The sequence below is a fragment of the Chiloscyllium plagiosum genome, unplaced genomic scaffold (genome assembly GCF_037043375.1).
Source record: "Chiloscyllium plagiosum isolate Xiang-an unplaced genomic scaffold, Cpla_swu_hap1 HiC_scaffold_13, whole genome shotgun sequence".
NCBI classification, from domain to species: domain Eukaryota; kingdom Metazoa; phylum Chordata; class Chondrichthyes; order Orectolobiformes; family Hemiscylliidae; genus Chiloscyllium; species Chiloscyllium plagiosum.
This window is the reverse complement of record NW_028270151.1, coordinates 1551637-1563149: the sequence shown is the minus strand read 5'-3', so window position 1 is coordinate 1563149 and position 11513 is coordinate 1551637. Positions and strand designations below refer to the sequence as shown.

The 11513-nt window shown below is 46.1% G+C and overlaps 1 protein-coding gene and 1 pseudogene across 7 annotated transcripts in view; both read left to right on the top strand.

Moving 5' to 3' along the window:
• Positions 1 to 435: 435 nt before the first annotated feature.
• The window catches only part of mecom (MDS1 and EVI1 complex locus), a 1207227-nt gene continuing 1196149 nt past the window's right edge, over positions 436 to 11513 (top strand). For 6 of the 7 annotated variants that reach the window (XM_043702880.2, XM_043702877.2, XM_043702876.2 and 3 more), the window contains exon 1: positions 436 to 500. In XM_043702880.2, the coding sequence (XP_043558815.1) occupies positions 464 to 500 (37 nt within the window). In that variant the 5' untranslated portion in view covers positions 436 to 463. The remainder of the gene's footprint in view (positions 501 to 11513) is intronic. The other variant, XM_043702875.2, reaches the window with a different exon arrangement.
• The window catches only part of LOC148148223 (uncharacterized), a 74241-nt pseudogene continuing 68185 nt past the window's right edge, over positions 5458 to 11513 (top strand).

The window sequence follows — 11513 nt, the reverse complement described above, 5'->3', positions numbered from 1 at the left end:
GCAGCCACTCTGCCCACGGTGGCTGGGCTAGAAGCAGCGGGGGAGGGGCAGGACTGAGGGGGATGTCCTGCCCGCAGTCACTAATCCCTGGGGTGGGGGAGTGTGAGAGGCGGACAGAGCGCCCCCCACCCGCACCCCCACCAGCCCGGGGTGAAGAACCCCCCCAATCCGGGGGTGAAGGCAGGGTTTGGGCGGGGAGGGGAGAGGGTGTGGGTGAGCTTTGTTTTTGGACACATGCTGACACCATCTCGCTTCCAATGATCCATCCGGCAAACTTTGTGGCGGCGCGGCAGCAAGGCAGTGCGCATGTGCGAAGGTGTCTAAACTGACAATGCGGGAGAGATAGCGAGTCCGGATTGAGAAAGAGAGAGAGAGAAAGAGAGAGGGAGACAGAGAGAGACAGAGAGAGAGAGAGACAGAGAGAGAGAGATCGAGAATCCCCAGCAGCGCCGGATACAGCACCATGAGATCCAAAGGCAGGGCTCGCAAACTGGCCTCAAGTAGGTGTCTCAGCCCATTCCTCGGTGCCTTTCCCCTCTGCCATCTTGTCTTACTCTGTGTCTCTGTGTGTGTCTGTGTATCTGTGTGTGTGTGTGTGTGAGAGAGAGACAGACAGAGTCGGTGTGGGGGTCCCATCCAGACGACCTGCAGGGATCTGCCGTCCGGAGCCTGTGGAAGCTCATTCCCAGGCAGCTCTAGAATGGTGCTGCCAAGTCCCCTTCCTCCCTCCGCCACCTACCCGCCCCCCCCCCCCCCCCCCCCCACCCCACACACACACTCTTACCCCCTTCTGGCTGCACCTCCCGCATCCGGGGGCTGTTTCTGTCCGAGGGCAAGACAGAGGGGTTAAGAGCGGGGGTGAGTCGGGGGCAGGTTTGAGTCCTGGTCGTATTCTGCTACTGAAGTTTGTTTTTGTTGGAAAGTTAAACGCGACGCAGGTAGAGAGAGGGAGAGGGAGAGAGGAGATGGGAACTTTGTGAAGCAGTTTTGGCTCTTGGTTGGTGAGCGGACTGTGTACTCTCTTTGCAAACAGTGGGCGCTGTTGCCCAACTGCCAGAGCGCTTCTCTCAAACTTCAGACCGAGTGCAGCAGCAGGACTAGGGGTTACAGAGGGGGAAGCAGGTGAATGTGTCCGAGCAACGCTGCGAGACACCGGTCGGGATAGCGGGCCACTTCCCCCCCACCCCACACCAGGATCTCTGTGTGTGGGGGGGTATGTGTGTCTGTCTGTCTGTGTGTGTGTCTGTGTGAGCCTGAGTGTCTGTGTGTGTGTGTGTGGGGGGGGGGGGGGTGTCTGTGTGTGTCAGAGACTGTCTGTGTGTGTGTTGGGGGGTCTGTGTGTGTCAGAGACTGTGTGTGTGTGTTGGGGTGTGGTGGGGGGTCTGTGTGTGTCAGAGACTCTGTGTGTTTGTGTGTGTGTGTGTGTGGGGGGGGGGGGGGGGATCTGTGTCTCTGTGTGCCTCAGGTTTGCAGTAGCTTTCTCCCAGCACCAAGTCGCGATAAACAGATTGACCGTGCTACTGTCGCGTTGATATTCGGTAACGATTGACTGGGAAAATTCCGAGCTCCTCTGGTTAACATCTTAGACAGCCCTAACATTGAAAACGTGCTTCCAAGTAATTGTTGGCATCACATTCCCACTAGTGAGCATGTGGCCAGTTCCTTTTAAAACTAGTTTCTTTTGTAAAGCGAATCAAGCGTATGATATAGAACTGAAAGCTGGTTAAAAGGGGATTTGTTTAAGAAAAGCGACATGTTTGAGCCGCTGTACCTGCAATGTAATTAAACAATTTCCCAACAGCTTCATGTTGAGTCTGCAATGAAAGCGGCTAATTTGGGGCACAGAGTTAGTGGAGTTACTGTCTTGCCCGCGCTAGGGGGGCAGGTGAGTTCTCTGCTGTCTGCCCAGGACTAACAGCAAAGAGGTAAACGAGAGAGAGCTACAACAGCTGCCCGTTTACAGAGTGTGTTTCAGAGCCCGCCCGGAAGGCTTTCTGACACTTAGCTCTGGTCTATTGATCACCGAGTTAGACGGCGTACGATTTCCCAAATCCACAACAAGTTTGTGTTTTGCACTTTCTGAAAGGCAGCGATTTAACTTCGCGGGAAAATAAAAGGCGAAAGCGCCGCGCGGGAAGCCTGCAGGAGCTGGACATGCGCTAGTGTCACAAAAAGCACTTACACGCGGCAAGTGATTTCACAAAGACGTTTTATTGAGGAAAGAATTGGGTTGCAACTTCCCACAGTATTCTCCTTCACGGCCTTTCTGTCACCACCGTTTGTTCTTGACAAATAGGTTCCTACAAATCCTCTTCAAGCCGCCCTTCACTGAAGACCCGACCCTCTGGCCAGATTCTCTCTTCCTTAAATTTAAGTCAGAAGTCACACGACCCCAGATTTTAGCCCAACAGGTTTGTTTGAGAGCGGTGCTCAGAAAGCCTGTGATTTCAAAGAAACCCTTTGGACTACAACCTGACTTCTGACCTTGTCACCCGGGTCCAACACCGTCTCCTTCACATGGCCTCAAATTTAAGTCACAGCTAATCTTTCACGTGCTCACTATCCTTTTAGCAAATTTAGGGAGGATCAATCTTCTCTGGAACTGATAACTACAGACATATCTTTTCTAAATGTGTCTAATAATGCGTCTTGAACATGACCGGTGAATTGACAAGTTGTTTAGGGTCCCCCACTGTGTCGGCAAACTTGTCACTTTTCTGAAGATAATTCTGATTAGGAAATGACCATCTTAAACTAGTCAGAGACGCTGAGTAATTGTGTAGTAATTTCATCTCGGTGTATATAGGATTTCGAAAACAATACACTGTTTTTTCAGCAGCTGGTAACAGCAAAATTATTTAAATTGTGAATGCAAAAATACAACGTAACCTCCAACTTCCGAAAACCGCACACTATTTAGGTTTTGTAATTATTAATGATTTGTTTTCTCTGAGTTTGGTTTTTCTGTTTGAGTCAGACTGCAGTGTGTAGTTTGTGGGAAGGCTTTCACTTCATCGCGATTTTTACAAAAACTTCCCAACGGTATCATCTGTCTTAAATCATTTTTTTCGCTGTGTTCCGAAGCTAACGCACGGTTCAACGTTAACCATATTCTCATATAAAAATGGACAGTACACCAATGTAAATGTAAGATAGGAAATCAGAAAGCCGCAGCGCTCCTGATCAGAATGTTTTGTTATATTTTAATTGTCCTCTGTGGGGTATTGGCAGGGGACTGTGATGCAGGGCTGCTGTCCTGGTTTTTGGGTGAAATGAAAACAGAGTGAGGATATATTTGACGTGGCGATGAGTTGGATGTTGTGGGAGATTGTTCCTCTCCAGTACCTGGCGATGTATTTGAAGTTCTCAGTTCGGCTTTCGCACACACCGTCGTTCGGCGGCTATTTTGAATTCAGCACCAATTCAGTCTCCTATTATTCCGGGTTTCCCCATCCTCCTACTCCCTCCTCACACACACAGACACACAACACCCCAGTCCCCTGAACCGCAACAGGCTGCAGCTAGTTCCGACCCTGGGCTCTGAGAGAGCCCGTATTGTTGCCGACCTGAACTCGAACTGCTTTGGGGTTTTGCTGCCTGGCAGTTGGAGCTGACTGTGACTGGCTGCTCGCTGCTGAAAGCCTTTCACTGAAATGTCTTTTGGAACTGTGCATTTAAAAAAAAACGGGTATTAATTCAAACTGAATCGATTTCATAAAAGCTAAACAATATTTGGCGCATCGGACTTGTGAGTAATCGGTGCATTTTGTAAATTCACGATAAAACATTCAAGAGGAAACTTTCGAATTAAAGTATCTGAACCTTTCCGCTCTTGGTTAACAATCTGGTAAACGGGCATGTGCCTGTAATTTTGATTTGAAGATGAGACACTCCAGGCCACATGCCTTTAGGTCCCGGTTGGGAGTGAACCACCGCTTGGTCCCATCTCTGATTCCGCACAAGTTACAACTCGGTACCTTATACAGGGCAATGTTTTCCCTTTAGTTCAAGGTGAAGGGAGAGGTTTAGTTTTTTTTTATTTATTAAACAGCTACAATTATTCTCAAGACGTTTGCAATTTCTTGCATCATGTGGAGTGGGTTCTCTCTGAATGAGGACGGTTTGATTTGTATTGGTCAGAGCCGGGGAGCAGTCTCCCAATGTTTGTCCCGATCCACCCCCCTGTCTGTCTGGTTTTAGAGTGTAAGGTCACTCTGCTGCAGGCCAAGAGCTGAGTGTAAATTCTACACTGCACATTATTTCCCCGCACAGAGCGCGGGCCGGAAATGTGTCCCCGAAACTGGATTCATATCTTACAGTGTCCAAGGACGGGGATGTGTGTGTGTGTGGGCGTGTGTGTGTGTGTGTGTGTGTGGGGAGGGGGGGGGGGGATGAAGGGGTGAGTGGAGGATGCTGGCGGGTTTGCAGATATCAACATTAACCCTCCCCCCCCAACACATCATTCCCAATCTCTTTAAAATAAAACATATGACATTGCTGAAATCTTTGGCCTACAATAAATTTAAAATAAAACCTTTCGTTATTTTGCTTCATGTTCAAGAATTAAGGAGGGATGGAGATGATGGAAAACTGATAAAACAATCCACAAGCGAAACTGCGACAGATGTTTTTTTTTAAAATAATTTAATCTTGTAATTTGCAAAATACTCTGTGAGCGGTGATTTTAAAACATCTCCCGGTGTGTTTGAAAGTTAATTCTGTCCGGGTTGTGATGTGTCCTCCCAAAGTAGATCACTGTGACTCAGCCGGGAAGGGGAGCGGGGGCTGAATCTGTGACCCGGGGTGGGGAAATTCCCGAGAGAAACCGGGAAATGCAGGAGAGCACAGCGGCAGCTGCAGCGCAGACTGACCGCCCCAGGCCTCGGGCTCTCAGTGTGAGGGAGCAGGAAGGGTCTGGGCTGTCCAGCTACAAACCCCACCTCCCGTTCCCCACTAGCCCCTGGCGGGGGCAGATACCGATTTCCATCAAGTCCCGGGCAATGAGAGAGGGGTTGGTTCCCTGTCCATTGGCTTTTCCCTTGGGATGGTGCCTGGCGAGAAGCCAGCCCTGTGCAATGTCAACACGGAATATTCCAATCCCCAGACTACTTTTAACTACTTTCTAAATAAATAAACTCATTGTGTGTCTGTGTTTAAAATTATTTCACCTCTTTTATAAGCTTCAGCATCTCATTATGGTGATCTCAAAGGCAGGAGGCAGGGGTCCTGGCTCAGATACACCCCGGGTCTGTCTCACTGTCAACCCCACTCCCAGCCAGGGGCAGTGGGGGGCGGGGGGGGGGGGGGGGAGAGAGGGAGGGGAGAGGGGGAGAGAGGGGGAGAGAGGGAGGGGAGGGGAGGGGAGGGGGGATGCTTCCCAACACAATGCGGAGTTTAATGAGAGCAGCCCCTGATCCCTACTGTCTCATCCCCCCCACCCCGCACTCTGTGCTCCACATGGCTGTGGGGACCCACTTGCTGCCATTACCCCGACCCCCAGGTGCTCTACTGTCTGTCTGCCTCACCGGGAACCCGGGGAGAGCAGGAACCAACAGAGAGCTTCCACTGAGGGCAAACCGTGCAACAGTGAGCCAGCGGGTACATGCTGTGTGCCCGGGCCGGGTAATGGGACTGAGCCGGGTAATGGGGCCGGGCCGGGTAATGGGAATGGGCCGTGTAATGGGACTGAGCCGGGTAATGGGGCCGGGCCGGGTAATGGGACTGGGCCGGGTAATGGGACTGGGCCGGGTAATGGGACTGAGCCGGGTAATGGGACTGAGCCGGGTAATGGGACTGAGCCGGGTAATGGGGCCGGGCCGGGTAATGGGACAGGGCCGGGTAATGGGACTGAGCCGGGTAATGGGGCCGGGCCGGGTAATGGGACAGGGCCGGGTAATGGGGCCGGGCCGGTTAATGGGGCCGGGTGCTGTTTCCCCACTATAATGTGCCCCTTTCTCTCACTCTGATCCAGGGGGAGTCCGGGCCCTCAAATATTACTGCAATTATTGCGGATAAATTATTCACCCATTTCTAATGGAAATGTCCCAGCTCGGCAAGGCAGCGATTAATGCAATTTCGTAGTGATTTGTTTTTCTTGTAAGAAACTCCTTGCGATTATAAGGGACAGAGCGAAAACATCACAGGGATTGTGAAAAGTTTCCCTTCACTGGCGACTTTCATATTCCTGGGTCAACATTGGGGCCTTTCTCTGGAGTTTCCTTTTGAGCTGAGAGCAGTGTTTTGTATTTTTCTCCATCAAGGTATAGGATTAATTTGTAGCGGCATGTCCCAGGGCTCAAACACCAGGAGAAAGTCAGTTGAGGAGTAGGGATGATGTACAATGTCGTCAATCGAACATTCTCTGACCAGCCTCTCTATCTCGCTCCCGGCCCATCGCGAATTTCACCAAAAAAAATGGTTTGCAAAATAAGAACTAGAAGCAATTAAATTGTTAGCTTTTAAAATGTGCGTTGGAAACATCGGACAGGCTGACGGACTGTGAGTACGTTCCCCTTCGAGAGGGCTCCTGCCGATTCGCAGGAATTGCTTTGCGGAGAGTGGCAGCGATTCGTGTCTCCGTGAGCACGGTCGGCGGTGAGATTGCCCGAAATGGTATAGCCATCGTTATTCTACACACAACCAATATGTTTGAGAAGGAAAGTGGGGTCTCTCTGAGACCAAAGTGATTTAAAACAAGTTGATCATGAAATCTTGGAACTAACTTAATCCTAAATAGAAAATCACAGTGGTCCAAAACTTCAAGCAAAAAGGGGGACAATGATCCCAGGACGGCTCCCTTATACATGGCACGATCAAAGGGAATCTAGTGGAAATAATCTGTTTCCATGTTGCCAATTCTAACTGCAGGTTCCATTAGTTGGATGGATAAAATGGGAATATTGTGAACCGGAAGATAGTTTTGTCACGAGAGCTTTCCAACACCTCTGTATGATCACACACAACCAAATGTCCTCGGGGACTTATTCCTGGCTGGACAGACAATGGGAAATTTCTTATTTCTCTGTACTGTCTAACTTCAGGCGAAAGTGGGTACTGTAGATGCTGGAGATTAGAGTCAAATTCAGAGTGGTGCTGGAAAAGCACAGCAGGTCAGGCTGCATCCGAGGAGCAGCAAGACCTTCCGGATGAAGGGCTCATGCCCGAAACGTCGATTCTCCTGCTCCTCGGATGCTGCCTGACCTGCTGTGTTTTCCAGCGCCACTCTAATTGTGTAACGTTGTCAGGCTAACTCCATCAGCAACCCCTGCACATGCTTTGGAATTTCAAATCTTAGGATCTGCCAACTTGGGCCAAAGCTGTAATGTTTAATGCATGGAATATATGTCTGTGGAAATAAAGTCCACAATCTACAATGGGCAAACAGGAAGTGTACTGCTAAATTCCTCGGAACTACAGCACAGATCGTTACACATACACTCAGCTGACCAAAATGAAATGTAAGTGTGTCCGAAAATGAACACTTTTTTTGTATATGCACTAGAAACAATTACAGTATGTGGAGTTCAAGACCAGTCTCCAACGATTCAGCGCTCTCATTGCTAGCATGACTTACATTCAACAGTTTGGGAGCAAGACTGAGATATAAAGCACAGAGTCTGACCTAAGAACTGTTAGCGCTACACTGTTGGGCATCAGTTTTATCTAATTTCTGAAGCTTTTCACTCTTCAAATACATTCAGTAATGCAAGAATTTCACCATATACTAATCTCAATTTGTCACTATAGATTTTTAGAACGAATATGTTCTAATATATACAGTTTGTATCACCATTAAGTGTATTGTTTAGCTTCAGACACTAATGACCCAGACACTTGCATTTACAGTGTAGTGCCTACATGTGGCATGATGCAGGGAAGAGACCACCAGAACAACTCCTGCATCGAACAAATAATCAGTGATAGAAATTTTAGAATAGAATGCAATAGTTACAGCGCAGGAGGAGGTGTCTTGTACCTGTACTGGCTCACTGAAGGAGCAGCTCACCTGGTATCACTTTCCTTTCTGCTCAATGTACAATCTGATAGAGTCAGGAAACATAGGCAGTGTCTTCTGTTCTTTAAAACTAATAATATGGAATAAACATTGTGTAAATGTAATTTAAATATATAAGGTACATTTTTGCAGGAAACAAAAATTCTCCCAGTTTTGTGTATACCTACAAATGGATTTAGATCAATTTGTGTGGTCATTTTAAACAGGTCAGAATTGATCACATACAGAAAAAAATGTTTTATTCATTGATGAAAAGTGAGTGTCATTAGCTTGGTCAGTATTTATTACCCCTAATTGTTCTGCTGTAGGTGTTGATGAGTGCCTTTGTGTATCACTGCTAGGTACAGGGACATCATCAGTGCTGATAGGGAGTGAGTTACAAGATTTCAATCTGACAATAATGAAGGAAATGTCATATATTTCTAGGTCAGGAAGGTTAGTGGCTTGGAAGCATTTTTACAATCTTTGAATTAAATTCATTTTAATCTTTAAATAATCTTCACTGAATTGTGTGTTGGTTGAGATAGTGTTGTGATGGGGGCATCTTCTTTCTATCTGGAGAGCGCCAAAGAGAATCTACAAAGACTGAGCTTCTAAAAGCTTTTCAATGATTTCTAAATTGTAATCTTTTAGTGGAGTCATTTTGTGTGAGCTTCTGTTATACAGTTGATACAACTCAAGTGCCACTGTACTTCAAGCAAATCCCTGTATGAATGTTCTCTCTCATCATCATCAGAATAAACCACGCAATTGACAGTGTTTTCAAGTCGTCACAACTTAATCTCAATTTAAACCTAAATGCTCGTTTTCACCAAATATTGAATGATTGTAAATACGGGAGGCATTTTTTTGTTGGAAACTTCATACCAGTTTGTGAGGAAAATGATACAAATATTTTGATGTTGGATAATAAATTTCAGTGAAGCAACCAAGTTTTGTTTGAAGAGGATTTGCTGATCTTAGAGTCAGTCCTATAGAATACAGTGAAACAGTTTTATATACACAGCCACCCAGTCTTGACCATCACATTTGTCTATCAAATTGTTGGTGTGCGAATATATTCACTTTTATTTGGATATATGAGTTATTTCCACACATATGTGAGGCTGAAAAATGGTCTTTCTGATCTTCTACTAAAAAAAAGAAAACAAAACCTTTCCTTTGTTTTGGCTGAAGATTGAACTTTGTAAGAGAACCTAATGGTCACAGGTTGAATTAATATATTGCCACTGAACAAAGCAAAGGAATGGCTTTCTCTGGAGGCTAATGATGACTGGATTATGGGGAGCAGGCAGGATATGGAATTGTGGCTGAGATGATCTTATCAAATGGAGGAGCAGGGTCGAGGGCTGAAATGCCAAGTTCTTATGTTATTAAGTATCTGATTATGACATGCATTGTTGATGCAGAAACAAAATAGTCTAATATTGCAGTACTTCACATTTGATTTAATCACAGTCAATAGAGATGCAAATTCAACAATTTTCAGTAATTTCCTTTATGCAGCAAAGTTCCTGCATTTTCCCAATGCCACCATCAGATCATCAAATGGATCAATTAACGAAAGAACTCTGGAGTCAAAATTCCCTTTTCCTTCAAAAAAAGGGGAGGATTGAATCTTCTACATCCAATAGGAAGGATTTAGCAATGACATTTTGGAATGTAAGGTTTTGAAATATGGAAGTCCCATGAAAGTGATTTCATTAGCCATAATGAAAAGATATCAACCAATCACCACACACCACCAATAATTATCCTTCAATGCTTATTAAGCAACTAATGAGGCAGTTACCCACTATAAATGTCAAAGTTCACCCAGATGTAGAGTCGGTGGTTTTCACAGAAAATGACTAATTCTCAGAAATGAAGTCCTGGTTTTACCTACAAGGCATTGCATGAGCTTGAGTTTTGTTTTTTTTTTGGTAAAGACAGTAAATCAAGTGGATTCCTGGTCTAAATTTAGCTGGAATCTACCCACAGAGGTCTCACCTCTTTCTGGACATTGGATCCAGGTGTTTTGGCCAAAGAGGGAGATGTCTCAGGGGCATCTGTGGGCTAAGCCAGATTGATTTACAAAGTTAAAGGTGCAAATTGTCTTCAAATATTACAGAGTAACCTATGGTGCAAAAGAATACTTTCCATAGTACCATCTCCAATCTGGGTGGGGAATAGAGTCATAGAGTCAGAGATGTACAGCACAGAAACAGACCCTTCAGTCCAACCCGTCCACGCCGACCAGATATCCGAACCCAATCTAGTCCCACCTGCCAGCACCCGGCCCATATCCCTCCAACCCTTCCTATTCATAAACCCATTCAAATGCTTCTACCACTTCCCCTGGCAGCCCATTCCACACACACACCACCTTCTGTGTGAAAAAAGTTGCCCCTTAGGTCTCTTTTATATCTTTCCCCTTTCACCCTAAACCTATGCCCTCTAGTTCTGGACTCACCCATACCAGGGAAAAGACCTTGCCTAACCATGCCCCTTATGATTTTATAAATTTCTATATGGTCTCCCAGCCTCTGATGCTCCAGGGAAAACAGCCCTAGCCCATTCAACCTCTCCCTATAGCTCAAATCTCCAACCCTGGCAAAATCCTTGTAAATCTTTTCTGAACCCTTTCAAGTTTCACAACATACTTCCAATAGGAAGGAGATCAGAATTGCATGCAATATTCTAAAAGTGGCCTAACCAATGTCCTGTACAGCTGCAACATGACCTCCCAACTCCTGTACTCAAAACTCTGACCAATAAAGGAAAACATTCAAAATGCTTTCTTCACTATCCTATCTACCTGTGACTCTACTTTCGAGGAGATATGAACCTTTACTCCAAGGTCTCTTTGTTCAGCAACACTCCCTCGGACCTTACCATTAAGTGTATAAGTCCTGCTAAGATTTGCTTTTCCAAAATGCAGCACCTCAAATTTATCTAAATTAAACTCCATTTGCCACTCCTCAGCCCATTGGCCCATCTGATCAAGATCCCTTTGTAATCCAAAACAACATTCTTTGCTGTCCAATACAACTCCAATTTTGGTATCGTCTGCAAACTTACTAATTATACCTCTTATATTCACATCCAAATCATTTTTATAAATGATGAAAAGCTGTGAACTCAGCACCAATTCTTGTGACACTCCACTGGTCACAGGCCTCCAGTCTGAAAAACAACCCTCCACCACCACCCTGTCTTCTACCTTTGAGCCAGTTCTGTATCAAATGGCCAGTTCACCCTGTATTCCGTGAGATCTAACCTTGCTAACCAGGAACCTTGTTGAACACCTTACTGAAGTCCATCTAGATCACGTCTACGCTCTGCCCACATCAATCCTCTTTGTTACTCCTTCAAAAAACTCAATCAAGATTGTGAGACATGATTTCCCACGCACAAAGCCATTTTGACTATCTCTAATCAGTCCTTGCCTTTTCAAATACATGTACGTCCTGTCCCTCAGGAGTCTCTCCAACAACTTGCCCACAACCGACATCAGGCT